The 16143-nt window shown below is 38.4% G+C and overlaps 1 protein-coding gene across 3 annotated transcripts in view; it reads right to left on the bottom strand.

The window, feature by feature from the left end:
* Positions 1-16143, bottom strand: part of MACROD2 (mono-ADP ribosylhydrolase 2) — a 1992468-nt gene that overhangs the window by 784192 nt on the left and 1192133 nt on the right. For all 3 annotated transcript variants that reach the window (XM_078056907.1, XM_078056906.1, XM_078056905.1), the window contains exon 6: positions 3383-3504. In XM_078056907.1, the coding sequence (XP_077913033.1) occupies positions 3383-3504 (122 nt within the window). The remainder of the gene's footprint in view (positions 1-3382; positions 3505-16143) is intronic.

Genomic DNA, 16143 nt, shown 5'->3' on the forward strand with positions numbered 1-16143 from the left:
CCTGGATGGTTCCTAGAGGGGGGCTGTTCACTAGAAAGACCAAGCAATGATTAGAAGCTTGAAATTTTCAGCCTTGCCCCTCAATCCCCAAAGAGGGGAGAGGGGCTAGAAATGGGAGTTAATGATTGATCATGTCTATGTGAGGAAGCCTCCATAAAATTCCAATAGTACAGGGTTCAGAGAGCTTCCAGGTTGGCAAACACAACCACACTGGAAGGGTAAAGCCCCTCAACTCCATAGGGACAGAAGCTCCTGGGGTCAGAATCCTCCCAGACCTTGCCCTATGTACCTCTTCATCTGGATGTTCATTTATACCCTTTATCATATCCTTTAATAAACTGGTAAATTTAAGTGTATCCCTGAGTTCTGTGAGCCTCTCTAGCAAATTAATTGAACCCAAGGAGGAGGTCATTGGGACCTTAGATCTATAGCTGGTTGGTTCAGAAACATAGGTAATAACCCAAGCTTGCTACTGGCATCTGAAGGGTTTAGGTGTGGGGGGTTTGGGGAATAGGTAACCTTATGGGACTGAGCCCTTAACCTAGGGGATCTGACACTATCTCAAGGTAGATAGAGTCAGAATTGTATTAAATTGTAGGACACCCAACTGGTGTCCCAGAGAATTGCTAGGTATGGGGAGAAACCTCCACATATTTGGTGACCAGAGTGAAGTGTTTTGTGTGAACAGCAAAGGAGACTCATAAGGAATAAATGCACAATCAGGAAGAACAGGTTTTTTCCCTACACAGGAGGAGGAAAAAATTGAGTTTTTCCTTTACAAATGTATTAACTGAATACTTGATAAAAATTTATTTCTGGCTTAACGACATCAAGAGATGACATGATAAATATCTAGAGGTTTGGTTTTCAGAATAGATGTCAAAGCAAGAATGATCTCAATCTCCTAAATTTGCCAAATCCTAAAATGTGAAAATAACTTATACTTTAAGTAATATTGCCAAATACTTTTATAGAGAATTACATTTTTCCAGCTATCTTACATCCATTATCTCGACTGATCCCCGTAACAGCCTCTTGAGTTAGATAGATCTGATATAACACTAATAATTTACTGATGCTTTGTACATGGAAACTGAGGCTACAAAATATTGACATGGCTTATCCATGGCCACACAGTGACAACTGGTAAAGCACACACTAAGCAGTTCTGGTAAAAGGGTTTATGAGAAATTTTCTGTGACATGTATATAAATGAGCTCAAGTTAAGTTTATTGTCCATCTTAATAGCCAGGCTTTTTATATTAACCATCTCTCCCCCATCTATTATAATAAGTATATAAAGTACAAGTCTATACATTAAAACATATATCCAATCGTAATCAGTTCCTAAGAATTTTCCATTTTCCCCACATAATGAAGATTTAATGATAACAGCATTATAATTTTTTTTAGTATTATAATTTTTTAACATTGGTCAAGAACATGACATTCCATATAAAATGGAAAGACCATTTCCTTCTTTAATAAAGGAAGGAAGGAAGGAAGCAAAGAAGAGGGGGGAGGGAGGAAAGGAAAGTGGGAGGGAAAGAAGAAGGAAGGAAAAAAGGAAGGAAGGAAAGAAAGGAGGAAGGAAGGAAGCGAAATAGATTTTTTGTGTGTGAATAAGAGACAAGACATTTGATAGAAACTCCATTCAACCATGACATAACATGGCGATTAATTTAGCTGGACATTTTGCTTCACATTTTGCATATATTTTCCACCTCCATCTTTATTTATTAATATTGAAATGACTTTAGTTTAGCACCACCTGCTAACTTAGCACCAAGTAAGATGTAATTAACCCCTCAAAATCATCATCCAAGATATTTAGATAGACCTAATTCCAATCCCAGGATGATTAGAGCATAGCTTTAGTCCATCTGCAAGTCATCTGATAAAAGTCAATTAAACTTAGTCCATAATTCTCCCACTCCTTACCTAATGGTAGCAAGTAGTACAATAGCAGATATGATTGTTTTAAGATCATCATCGTTAGAGAAGTGTCTTTTTCCTATTAAAAGAATGGGTGCTGTTTTTACACTGTTTCTGGTGGGCTAGCATCTTCTTACTTTCTTTTGGCTTTAGAAAGGAGTCATTAGAGATGCCAGTGAATTCATTAGCTAATTCTCTTCGGGTCTCAAGGTCTGTATTTCCCAAGCTAGAAACTTCTATACATATCCATTTTTCCAAGCACTTCAGCCCCTTGCCTTTTTAATCAATAGGCCATATTGACAAAATTCTAATTATTCCTAAATGTGCACACCTGTTTTGCTTTTCCTTATTTTGCTGTAAAGAACAAAATCAGCCCACTGGTTTAATAGTTTGCTTTGCTCCATTCTCTTTGAACTTCAGCTTTCTCTTCAGACAGAGGGGTCTTACTTATCGATTCATTTAAAAAAAATTTTTTTTTTAAATCAAAGAGTAAAATAAAATATTCAGCCCTGTTAATAATTATGCAAAGATTTAAAAGATTGTATAATTAGCTTGCAAAAAAAGTGTTGTTATTTTAAGCAAACTAAACAATGTACTTTGAAAAAGGCATTTCAAAATTATAACCATGCATGAAAAGTCCAGCAACTAACCAGGGTTATCTAAATGTGTCTGACACTCAGTGCTCCTTCATGCCAATAATAAAACCTTCGCTTTTGTGACCTCCTAAGCAATGCTGATCCATTCAGCCTGCTAAGAAGTCAAAGGTTTAACCATCTTCCTGCCCCACAATTTCACCAAGTTTATAATCTATGTGAAAAGATCCCAGGGATTCTGCCCAAATTAACTTACTATTGGGTATTTACACTCTCATTTTTCTCATACTTTTATTTCCCTGGTGTAATTGAGATGTAATAAACGTAGGACATGTTGCAAAAGAAAAGCAGGTGAATAAATACTCCCAAATCCAGTTCAAAGAGACTTCCTTTCATCCCAGCCTCCTGGTAAGAAAACAGATTAGATCCACATTTTTTGAACTCTCTCTGTCTAAATTGATAATACTTAGAAGGGATGTGGCATACCCAGCTACAGACTATTAGTTTAAGAAGACCCAAATAGATTTAAAAGGCAGCAACTCTTAAGTTAAAATACACACATGCACACTTTCTCCAAAAACTAATGGCACTATGGATGGAAGAAAGTAGATGGGATGGCTCCAGCTGTATGATTCTACAGTTTTAAATCCCAAAACATCACAAACTATTAAACAAATATTTAGGGCATACAAAAGAGTAGAGTCATGATAACAAGTAGCACATCACTTACTGAGAACCTTAACCTTAGTTTTCTGAATTTTGGAAATGGTTTCCTACCCTCATTTTGGACGAGATTATTTTCCCAAATACAAAGGCTGAAAAGAATAAGAAATAAGAAACATAAAAGTACTTACGACTGATCGGATGTTATTTTCTTTCATCAGCTTCAGAGATGATTTGTAGCAATTTGCAAGGTCTTCCTTGTGGGAACCATTAATATGGCCTCTGGCTATTGGTCCTACAGTATGGATGACATCTGCACATGTGAAAGGAAGGAGAAATAGCATAAGCAAGGTATTTTTCACTTTTCACGTAATTAGTACTTTATTTATTGTAGATGTTTGTGTTGGAGCCTGGAGACGAGCAAGCTAAGAATTATTGATGATGCAAATGCTTCTCTGGTAAAAAGATTTTATATAGCACAGCCTCTTAAAGTAGGCAGTTGCCCAGGAAGGTGATAATTGTGAAAGGGCATCCCCTACCAGTAAATTATTTCATTGTTGTTGGTCAGATCCAAGTGAAACAGATTATAATACAAGATGTGAATAATTGGCACCCTGGCAAAAGACAAATCCTTGGTGGGAAATAAACTGAGAAATAATTGCCTGCAAAATCAGTGTTCTGACATGGGAAAGAAGAACCAAAGTTTCACATCACTTTACTTATAAATAAGACAATAGTTTCAGGCATTGTACACAATAAAAAAGGGCAAATTTCTGAAAATGTGCCAAGATAATTTGTAACAATCAGTAATAACCTTAAAAGGAATAACTTTAAAACATCTCTACCAATTTTAATTTGCAACCTACCAAGCCTCACATATATGAGGTATGCTAGGCATAATAGTCCCTAATAATTACCTAGCTTCTGTTGTTTACTATATTAAAACTTTCAAAAAGCAATCCATACTTTCAGCCTCTATATTTAAAACACAGAATTAGATGTTTTTTGCACTTAAAACCAGTCATCGTTGTATTTTTTTAATACCTACACACATATTTTTTCACTTAGGAACATAATGAAATGGAACTGTTCTAGTTTTAAAGTCTGTAAGGATCATAAGAAAGAACTCAGATTATAAACCAAATTACTTGAATGCCTTATAACGTCTGTTTTCCAGTCTTATCTGCTAATCTGGATTATTTGCCCATCTCACTGATGTAAGTAACAACAACTAATCACCTTTGATCAGAAAGACAAATTTGGTTTAATATTACTGGAATATTATAATGAAATGAAATTATTTGCTTTGGCCAATCAGTAACACTTCATTTCAACAATGACAAGGTAAGAACACATCACAAAAGTGAGACTATGGAACAGTCTTAAATTGCATAGGAAATTTAAATAGCAGAAACTAAGTCACTAAGGGTAAAATCTTTGTTGTTTGCCTGCTAAATACTGAGGGTATCATTTGATGTTTGAGAAATCCCCAAAATGTTGATTTCAACTTTTAACTCTGAAACAGTATTAAAACGCTTGTCAGGGGGCACCTGGGTGGCTCAGTTGTTAAGCATCTGCCCTCGACTCAGGTCATGATCCCAGAGGCTTGGAATCGAGCCCCGCATTGGGCTCCCTGCTCTGCGGGAAGCCTGCTTCTCCCTCTCCCACTGCCCCCCCGCTTGTGTTCCCTCTCTGGTTGTCTCTCTCTGTCAAATAAATAAATAAAATCTTTAAAAACAAACAAACAAACAAACAAACAAACAAAAAAACCTGTGTCAGATAATATTAAAGATGATATCTTGTGATCAAAATAGGCAGAAATGTCACCAGTGAGTTCATGCAGATGTTCTTGCACCGGCAAACCTAGCTTTAAGGTGAGAACCGCAATAACATAGGAGAGGACAAAGGGAGATTATATTTAGCAAAACCAAAAACAAAACAAAAAACCAAACAAAAACCCCCAGCACACAGTGATATCATTTTGTACAATAAGAGTAACAAATAAGAGCTGTATCTATTGAAGCAACACAAGTTCTCTACCAGATGTAGTGAATTTTTATTTTTTTTTATTTTTTTTTATTTTTTTAAAGATTTTATTTATTTATTTGACAGAGAGAGAGCTAGCGAGAGCAGGAACGCAAGCAGGGGGAGTGGGAGAGGGAGAAGCAGGCTTCCCGCCGAGCAGGGAGCCCGATGTGGGACTCGATCCCAGGACCCTGGGATCATGACCTGAGCCGAAGGCAGACGCTTAACAACTGAGCCACCCAGGCGCCCTGTAGTGAATTTTTATATGAACATTTCACAATAGCTTCCATTTTGAAACGAATGCCAGAATACGTGAAGAAGGAAGGCTGTACTTAGCTTTACTTCATTTTCCCCTTTGTGACTACTTGTTTGTGCCCAGCTATGATATTCTAAATCCCCCAATGAATCCAAAGGGAGAGAAGCTGTAGAGTAACAACAAAGGATTCTAGAGAACAGCACTTCCCAAAAGTGGGTACAGTAAGATGTGGGTTTAAAGGTCAATTACATTTGGGAATCACTGGGTGAAATTAAGTCAAAATAGCTACCTTAGTGCAGGACTTTCAGGACATTTAGTATGCAACAATGGATTATGAAACTCAACAAGAGGGGATACGGAATGGAATACATTGAAAACTATGTTTTACAGAATACTTCAAGGGACTAAATTTCCACAAATTTACCTTTGGGAAATGTTATGCCAGGACAACTCTGGCACCCTGACTGCCATTGTTGAAGGACAAGTCCATGGTTTTTTTGTTTTGTTTTGTTTTTTTCCCCCTTCTTCCCAACTGCCTCTGTACATCAAATAATACATAAAGAAGCAACAAGGTATGAACTTGGATTCCTTATATTGTGGATGGAGAAGGTCAAGAATAAGTGCCTCTTATCTGGGGTCATAAAGCTGTGTCTACTTGAGCCAAGTAAAAACAGGGCACAGGGGCATTAATGGGAAGGGGAAAGAGAGAGAGAGTCCATAAAAGGAGAAAATAGTGACATTTAAAAAATCCTTTTCTTTGCTTTTCCCTGTAGACATCATTGTCCACATAACTTAAATGGAATTTATGAAAAACTATTCCTTTCATTTTTTCAGTTCTCCATTTAATTTAAAAGTCTGAGGACAAACAGCCAATCAATGAGACTTCTCCTCAACATCAAAATATTGATCTCTGTATTTTATGCTCTATATTAAACTTACAACACCCAAGATCAAGTGTTATTATCGACCAACACGATGACCTCTCAGATCCACAAAGCTGAAGGTCAATCAATGTGAGGCCCAAAAGAAAATTTCCTTCATTATTCTAGTTGTTCATAGCACTTAGGAGTGATTCTTTCACACTGAAGAGTTCCTCCTATCCGTTATAAAACTCAGTCAGGAAGTCTGCCTTCCAATTCCAGCTTCAGCCCTGACTTGCCAAGTGGCCCAGATGAAGCCATCTATTCACTAGCCCCTGCCTTGGTTTCCTTATCCACAAAACAAATCAGCTGCTTAGATGATCTCTGTGGTTTATTCTGTGATGTGTGGCATCATTAACATTTACCTTTGTATCAGAGACAGAGGGAATACAAAACGATGCCTGGGCAGTTACAAGAGACCTTAAACAAGTGGTTTGCAAGCTTTGTGAGTATTAAGGATCCCTTTTTAATATCAAAAATATCATAGACTACTCTTTCACAATAGTAGTTTCAAAATCCATTGATTGACAAAAAGTTCCAGACAAATAGCTGTTATAACATCAATGATGCTTTGCACTAATTTACATTTTGTTGGACACAATAGCACCTTGATAGTGGATACATATATGTGAGATATATCCCTAGATAATGCTTTCACTTGGACATGCACTTGTGGATCCCTTGGTATAAACAGGATAATGTAAACAGAAGTGTTTAATTCGATTTCTGGTGCATATAGAGGCTCAATTACCACCACCGCCAGCAGCAGCAACATCCAAGACACCTTCTACACACAGGCAGAAATGACAGTCATCATCTCTGTTCTGATGTGGAAAGCATACCACACTTTAAATCCTACGGTCTGATTAAAAGTCAGAAATCCCAGGGGGAGGAGCAAGATGGCAGAGGAGTAGGAGACCTGGATTTCTTCTGGTCCCAGGAATGCAGCTGGATAGGGATCAAACCATTCTGAACACCTACGAACTCAACAGATTGAAGAAAAGAATAGCAGCAACTCTCTGAACAGAAAAGCGACCACTTTCTGGAAGGTAGGACGTGTGGAGAAGTGAATCTGAGGCGATATTCAGGAAGATAGACGGCGGGGGAGGGGGCCCCCTTCAGAAGCTACTGGCAAGTGATAGAGCAGCGGAGGACAAAATCAGAACTTTTAGAAGTAAGCTCCGCTGAGGGACATCGCTCCAGTGGCTAAGGGGGGTGGAACCCTTGTGGGACAGTGTGGTCTCAGGACCCTCAGGGTCACAGAAAGACCGGGGGTGCCTGAGTGCGGCAGAGCTCCCAGGTATCGGAGCAGGGAAGCTGGCTGCAGAGACGGAGCCTAGGAGTGGGCTCTCAGCTCGGGGTTGTCATAAACCGTGATACGAGGCACAGTCAGGCTACTGCTCTTCCAGCAGGGACCCAACAAGCGGCAGATACGGGGAGACTCACCTTCCTCCCCCGGGAGGAGCAGCGCGGGAGCGCACCACAGGGATCTACTGGGTTTGGAGACTCCAGACGGGGTCGGGTGCCAGAGATAGAAACACTCGGTCACAGGCCAGGTGAGTACGGAGTGCAGCCGGAGACCGGGTAGACGGGAGTGACTGACTGCTTTTCTCTGGGGACTCACTGAGGAGCAGGGCCCCGAGTTCTCGGCTCCTCCGGTGCGGAGATTGAGAGGCCGCCATTTTCACTCTCGTCCTCCAAAGCTGTACGGAAAGCTTGCAGGGAACAAAAGCTCCCGAGAGCAAACCCGAGCAGATTACTTAGCCCGGACCAGGCAAGGGCGGGGCAATTCCGCCTCCGGCAAAGACCTTTGGAAACCACGGCAACAGGCCCCTCTCTCAGAAGATCAGCAAGAACAGCCAGCCAAGACCAAGTTTACCGATCAATGAGAACGGCAGAATGCCAGCCCTAGGGCAATAATGCACATAGAATCCATGGCTTTTTTCCCATGATTCTTTACTCTTTCAAAGTTATCTTTTTTAACTTTCTTTATCTTTTTTTTTATTTTTTTCCCTTTTTCAACCAACATCTTATCAATCCCTTTTTTAAAAAATCTTTTTTATTTTTCATTTTTAGAGTCATATTCTATCCCTTCATAGTAGTTAACCTTATTTTTGGTATATATATATAAGTTGTTCTCTCTTTAAAATTTTGGGATACAGTTTCTTCTAACAGATCAAAATACACCATAAATCTCTAGTGTATGGCTTTGTTATCGTCTCCTGCCTGATCACATTCTCTCCCCCACTTTTTTTTTAAATCCTCTTCTTTCTTTTTTCAACCAACTTCTTATCTTATCAATTCCTTTTATAAAATCTTTTATAATTTCCATCTTTACAGTCATATTCCATCCCTTCATTGTATTTACACTTATTTTTGTACATTTATAAGTTTTTCTTTAATATTTTGGGAGGCACTTTCTTCTAACAGACCAAAATACGCCCAAAATCTAGTGTGTGGCACTGATCTATACACCAGCCTGATCATATTTGATCGTATTCTGTTTTTTTTGTTTGTTTGTTTTTATCTTTTTCTTTTTCCTTTCTTTCCCTTTCTTTTCCCCCAGTTTCAGGTCTCTTCTGATTTGTTTAGTGTATATTTCTCTGGGGTCGTTGTTACCCTGTTAACATTTTGTTCTCTCATTCATCTATTCTCCTCTGGACAAAATGACAAGATGGAAAAAATCACCTCAAAAAAAAGAACAAGAAGCAGTACTGACTGCCAGGGACCTAATCAATACGGACATTACTAAGATGTTGGAACTAGATTTCAGAATGATGATTTTATAGATACTAGCTGGGCTTGAAAAAAGCATGGAAGATATTAGAGAAACCCTTTCTGGAGAAATAAAAGAACTAAAATGTAACCAAGTCGAAATCAAAAAGGCTATTAATGAGGTGCAATCAAAAATGGAGGCTCTAACTGCTAGGATAAATGAGGCAGAAGCTGAGAAAAAGAGAGAAAACAACTACTGGATCACGAGGGCAGAATTTGAGAGATAAGTGATACCATAAGATAAAACAATAGTAGAATAATTGGGATCCCAGATGAAGAAGAAAGAGAGAGAGGGACAGAAGGTATATTGGAGCAAATTATAGCAGAGAACTTCCCTAATTTGGGGAAGGAAACAGGCATCAAAATCCAGGAGGCACAGAGAACCCCCCTGAAAATCAATAAAAATAAGTCAACACCCTGACATCTAATAGTAAAACTTACGAGTCTCACAGACAAAGAGAAAATTCTGAAAGCAGCTCGGGAGAAGAGATCTGTAACCTACAATGGTAGAAACATTAGACTGGCAACAGACCTATCCACAGAGACCTGGCAGGCCAGAAAGGACTGGCAGGATATATTCAGAGCACTAAATGAGAAAAATATGCAGCCAAGAATACCATATCCAGCTAGGCTGTCATTGAAAATAGAAGGAGAGATAAAAAGCTTCCAGGACAAACAAAAACTAAAGGAATTTGCAAACACGAAACCAGTCCTACAAGAAATATTGAAAGGGGTCCTCTAAGCAAAGAGAGAGCCTAAAAGCAACATAGACCAGAAAGGAACACAGACAATATACAGTAACAGTCACCTTACAGGCAATACAATGGCACTAAATTCCTATCTTTCAATAGTTAACGTGAATGTAAATGGGCTAAATGCCCCAATCAAAAGACAAAAGGCTATCAGATTGGATAAAAAAACAAGACCATTGATACACTGTCTGCAAGAGACTAATTTTAGACACAAAGACACCCCCAGATTGAAAGTTAGGGGGTAGAAAACAATTTACCATGCTAATGGACACCAAAAGAAAGCTGGGGTGGCAATCCTTATATCAGACAAATTAGATTTTAAACCAAAGACTATAATAAGAGATGAAGAAGGACACTATATTATACTTAAAGGCTCTATCCAACAAGAAGATCTAACAATTGTAAATATCTATGCCCCTTACATGGGAGCAGCCACTTATATAAGCCAATTAATAACAAAAGCAAAGAAGCACATCGACAACAATACAATAATAGTGGGGGATTTTAACACCCCCCTCACTGAAATGGAAAGATCATCTAAGCAAAAGATCAACAAGGAAATAAAGACTTTAAATGGCACATTGGACCAAATGGACTTCACAGACATATTCAGAACATTCCATCCCAAAGCAACAGAATACACATTCTTCTCTAGTGCCCATGGAACGTTCTCCAGAATAGATCACATCCTAGGTCACAAATCAGGTCTCAACTGGTACCAAAAGACTGGGATCATTCCCTGCATATTTTCAGACCACAGTGCTTTGAAACTAGAACTCAATCACAAGAGGAAAGTCAGAAAGAACTCAAATATATGGAGGCTAAAGAGCATCTTACTAAAGAATGAATGGGTCAACCAGGAAATTAAAGAAGAATTAAAAAAATTCATGGAAACCATTGAAAATGAAAACACAACTGTTCAAAATCTTTGGGATGCAGCAAAGGCAGTCCAAAGAGGAAAGTATATAGCAATACAAGCCTTTCTCAAGAAACAAGAAAGGTCTCAAATACACAACCTAACCCTACACCTAAAGGAGCTGGAGAAAGAACAGCAAATAAAGCCTAAACCCAGCAGAAGAAGAGAAATAGTAAAGATCAGAGCAGAAATCAATGAAATAGAAACCAAAAGAACAGTAGAACAGATCAACGAAACTAGGAGCTGATTCTTTGAAGGAATTAACAAGATTGATAAGCCCCTGGCCAGACTTATCAAAAAGAAAAGAGAAATGCCCCAAATCAACAAAATCATGAATGAAAGAGGAGAGATCACAGCCAACACCAAAGAAATACAAACAATTATAAGAATATATTATGAGCAACTCTATGCCAGCAAATTAGATAATCTGGAAGAAATGGATGCATTCCTAGAGATGTATCGACTACCAGAACTGAACCAGGAAGAAATAGAAAACCTGAACAGACCTATAACCACTAAGGAAATTGAAGCAGTCATCAAAAACCTCCCAACAAACAAGAGCCCAGGGCCAGATGGCTTCCCAGGGGAATTCTACCAAATATTTCAAGAAGAATTAATACCTATTCTTCTAAAACTGTTCCAAAAACTAGAAATGGAAGGAAAACTTCCAAACTCATTTTATGAGGCCCCATTACCTTGATCCCCAAACCAGACAAAGACCCCATCAAAAAGGAGAATTACAGACCAATATCCTTGATGAACATGGATGCAAAAATTCTCACCAAAACTAGCCAATAGGATCCAACAGTACATTAAAAGGATTATTCACCAGGACCAGGTGGGATTTATCCCTGGGCTGCAAGGTTGGTTCAACATCTGCAGATCAATCAATGTGATACAATGCATTAATCAAAGAGAGAACAAGAACCATATGATCCTCTCAATAGATGCAGAAAAAGCATTGGACAAAGTACAGCATCCTTTCTTGATCAAAACTCTTCAGAGTATAGGCATAGAGGGTACATACCACAATATCATAAAAGCCATCTATGAAAAACCTACAGCGAATATCATTCTCAATGGGGAAAAACAGAGAGCTTTCCCCCTAAGGTCAGGAACGTGGCAGGGATGTCCACTATCACCACTGCTATTCAACATAGTATTAGAAGTCCTAGCCACAGCAATCAGACAACAAAAAGAAATCAAAGGAATCCAAGTAGGCAAAGAAGAAGTGAAACTCTCACTCTTTGCAGATGATATGATGCTTTATGTGGAAAACGCAAAAGACTCCACCCCAAAACTGCTAGAACTCATACAGGAATTCAGTAAAGTGGCAGGATATAAAATCAATGCACAGAAATCAGTGCCATTCCTATACACCAACAACAAGACAGAAGAAAGAAATTAAGGAGTCGATCCCATTTACAATTGCACCCAAAACCATAAGATACCTAGGAATAAATCTAACTAAAGAGGCAAAGGATCTGTACTCAGAAAACTATAGAATACTCATGAAAGAAATTGAGGAAGACACAAAGAAATGGAAAAACGTTCCATGCTCATGGATTGGAAGAACAAATATTGTGAAGATGTCAATGCTACCTAGAGCAAGCTACACATTCAATGCAATCCCTATCAAAATACCATCAACTTTTTTCAAAGAAATGGAGCAAATAATCCTAAAATTTGTATGGAATGAGAAAAGGCCCTGAATAGCCAGAGGAATGTTGAAAAAGAAAAGCAAAGCTGGTGGCATCACAACTCCAGACTTTAAGCTCTTACAAAGCTGTAATCATCAAGACAGTATGGTACTGGCACAAAAACAGACATATAGATCAATGGAACAGAATAGAGAGCCCAGAAATGGACCCTCAACTCTATGGTCAACTCATCTTTGACAAAGCAGGAAAGAATGTCCAATAAAAAAAAGACAGTGTCTTCAACAAATGGTGTTGGGAAAATTGGACAGCCACATGCAGAAGAATGATACTGGACCATTGCCTTACACCACACACAAAAATAGACTCAAAATGGTTGAAAGACCTAAATGTGAGACAGGGGTCCATCAAAATCCTAAAGGAGAACACAGGCAGCAACCTCTTTGACCTCAGCCGCAGCAACTTCTTCCTAGACACATCGCCAAAGGCAAGGGAAGCAAGGGCAAAAATGAACTATTGGGACTTCATCAAGATAAAAAGCTTTTGCACAGCAAAAGAAACAGTCAACAAAACCAAAAGACAACCGACAGAATGGGAGAAGATATTTGCAAATGACATATCAGATAAAGGGCTAGTATCCAAAATCTATAAAGAACTTTTCAAACTCAACACCCAAAGAACAAATGATCCAATCAAGAAATGGGCAGAAGACATGAACAGACATTTTTCCAAAGAAGACATCCAAATGGCCAACAGACACATGAAAAAGTGCTCAACATCACTCGGCATCAGGGAAATCCAAATCAAAACCTCAATGAGATATCACCTCACACCAGTCAGAATGGCTAATATTAACAAGTCAGGAAACAAGAGATGTTGGCAGGGATATGGAGAAAGGGGAACCCTCCTACACTCTTGGTGGGAATGCAAGCTTGTGCAGCCACTCTGGAAAACAGTATGGAGGTTCCTCAAAAAGTTGAAAATAGAGCTACCCTATGACCCAGCAATTGCCCTACTGGGTATTTTCCCCAAAGATACAAATGTAGGGATCCGAAGGGGTACGTGCACCCCGATGTTTATAGCAGCAATGTCCACAATAGCCAAACTATGGGAAGAGCCAAGATGTCCATCGACAGATGAATGGATAAAGAAGAAGTGGTATATATATATATATATATATATATATATATACACACACACACACACACACACACACACACAATAGAATATTATGCAGCCATCAAAAGGAACGAAGTCTTGCCATTTGCAACGACGTGGATGGAACTGGAGGCTATTATGCTGAGCGAAATAAGTCAATCAGAGAAAGTCATGTATCATATGACCTCACTAATACGAGGAAGTCTTAATCTCAGGAAACAAACTGAGGGTTGCTGGAGTGGTGGGGGGTGGGAGGGATGGGGTGGCTGGGTGTTAGACATTGGGGAGGGTATGTGCTATGGTGAGCACTGTGAATTGTGTAAGACTGTTGAATCACAGACCTGTACCTCTGAAACAAATAATACATTATATGTTAAAAAAAAAAAAAGAAGAAGATAGCAGGAAGGGAAAAATGAAGGGGGGGGCGGATCAGAGGGAGAGATGAACCATGAGAGACTATGGACTCTGAGAAACAAACTGAGGGTTCTAGAGGGGAGGGGAGTGGGGGGATGGGTTAGCCTGGCGATGGGTATTAACGAGGGCACGTACTGCATGGAGCACTGTATGTTATATGCAAACAATGAATCATGGAACACTACATCAAAAACTAATGATGTAATGTATGGTGATTAACAGAACATAATAAAAAAATAAAAGTCAGTAGTCCCAGATCTGTTGTCACTAATCAGCTGTGTGACCTTGGACAAGTCACTCTCTTCTTTGGGTTTCCCTCTCCAAGCTAAAAGAAGGAGTTGAATAAGATAGTCTCTAAGATTTTTTGCTGTTCTCAAATGCAATTCCTCTCCTATTTGCCTATTAAGAATTGTTCTATAGATTCTAAGTAGTCTAATTCATTTTGTCCAGATAAATTAACACCAGTCACGGTTCAAGTTTCTCAAACATGTTTATACAAATAAAGTGCAAATTGGTCCTATCCCCAGAGACAGTGTTTTAAGTACCTATCAAAATTATAAATGTAGACTCCTCTGAAATAGTTCTATTTCTAGGAATGTATCCTAGATAATATGCTTACTCATATGCAAAATGGCATTTATACAGGTCATTCATTGTAACACTATATATAATAGGCAAAGATTGGAAACAACCTAAATGTCCATCAATAAGGACTAGTTAAATAATTGTGCATTTATACAAAGAAATATTGTGTTTCTGTAAGAAGAGCAACGAAGGTGTTTACATGTGGATATGGAAAGATATCCAAGATATATCACTAAGTAAAAACAAATGTGGAGAGGTATAATTAGTATGCTACCAATAGTGTAAAAATACCCCACAGGTGAAGGAAAGAATACACGTTTTGGTTTTTTTTTAAGCTAATACCTGCATAAAACATCTCTGGAAGCAGTAACAAGCAATTAATTACAGTGATTCCCTAGTAGGGTCGTGATGGAAACTGCAAAAAGGGAGGCAAATACAGGAAGGAGACTTTTCAGTGTATGCCTGTTATATTTTTTTACGTTCAAATTATATGAATACATTACCTACTGAACAATTAAATAAAGCATTAAAACAAAGGGTACATGGTGTATTAAACCATGTTCCTGGATCCCATCTACCATATCCCTACAATATACAAAGATTGTTACTGTGCTTTATAAAGATGATCTTACATCACTGTAAATATGAAAATATTCTTGAAAAAGATACAATTCCAAGGGATTTAACAGAATGACTCCACTATGTATATATTTCCTTATTTTGCTATTCTCAATAATCTCTTTATGTAATTATTTGCAGATAAAAGTAGGGTTCAAATGGTGGACAAAGGGCATTTTTCTCCTATTTGTTTAATATCTATCCTTAATGTTTCACTGCAATTTTAAAATGCAAATTGAATCCTAGATATTTTATAGTGGAAATGTGGGACAGGCAAACATCTTAGATATCTCAGCAACCAAAGAATTTTGAATAATAGATAAGTATTTTTAGAAATGAAAAGGACAATATAGAAAATTTAATCTATTTTCCCTTGTTCAAGGGAACCGGAGAGGGAGAATAAAATGTCCAAAGTCACACATCAATGTGGGGAGATACAATATCACAATGGCAATGTGATTATGGATAAAGTATTCCTACGGTGACTATTTATTGAAGGAAATGACATACAACTATATGTATACAATTTGGCATGTTTATCATGAATCCCATTACTTTAACCTCATTGTTGGTACACACACAGATTCTGGTTAGCTATTGCTATGGATAAAAACAGAAACAAACCCCCCTAAAATAAAACAAAAATAAACAAAAACTACCCCCAAAAATGGTGACTTAAGACAGTAACAACCATTTCATTATTTCTTATGGTTTCTCTGGCTGAGAAATTCTGAAAGGGCTCAGCTAGGGGGTCTGGTGTAGGGTCTCTCACATGGTTGCAGTCAGCCCATGGCTGGCAGTGGAACAGTGAGGGCTAGATAGCAGCTAAGAGCTGGACTGGCATCTCTCCCTCTTCATATAGTCTCAGGGACTTT

The sequence above is a fragment of the Halichoerus grypus genome, chromosome 10, assembly GCF_964656455.1.
Source record: "Halichoerus grypus chromosome 10, mHalGry1.hap1.1, whole genome shotgun sequence".
Lineage (NCBI taxonomy): Eukaryota > Metazoa > Chordata > Mammalia > Carnivora > Phocidae > Halichoerus > Halichoerus grypus.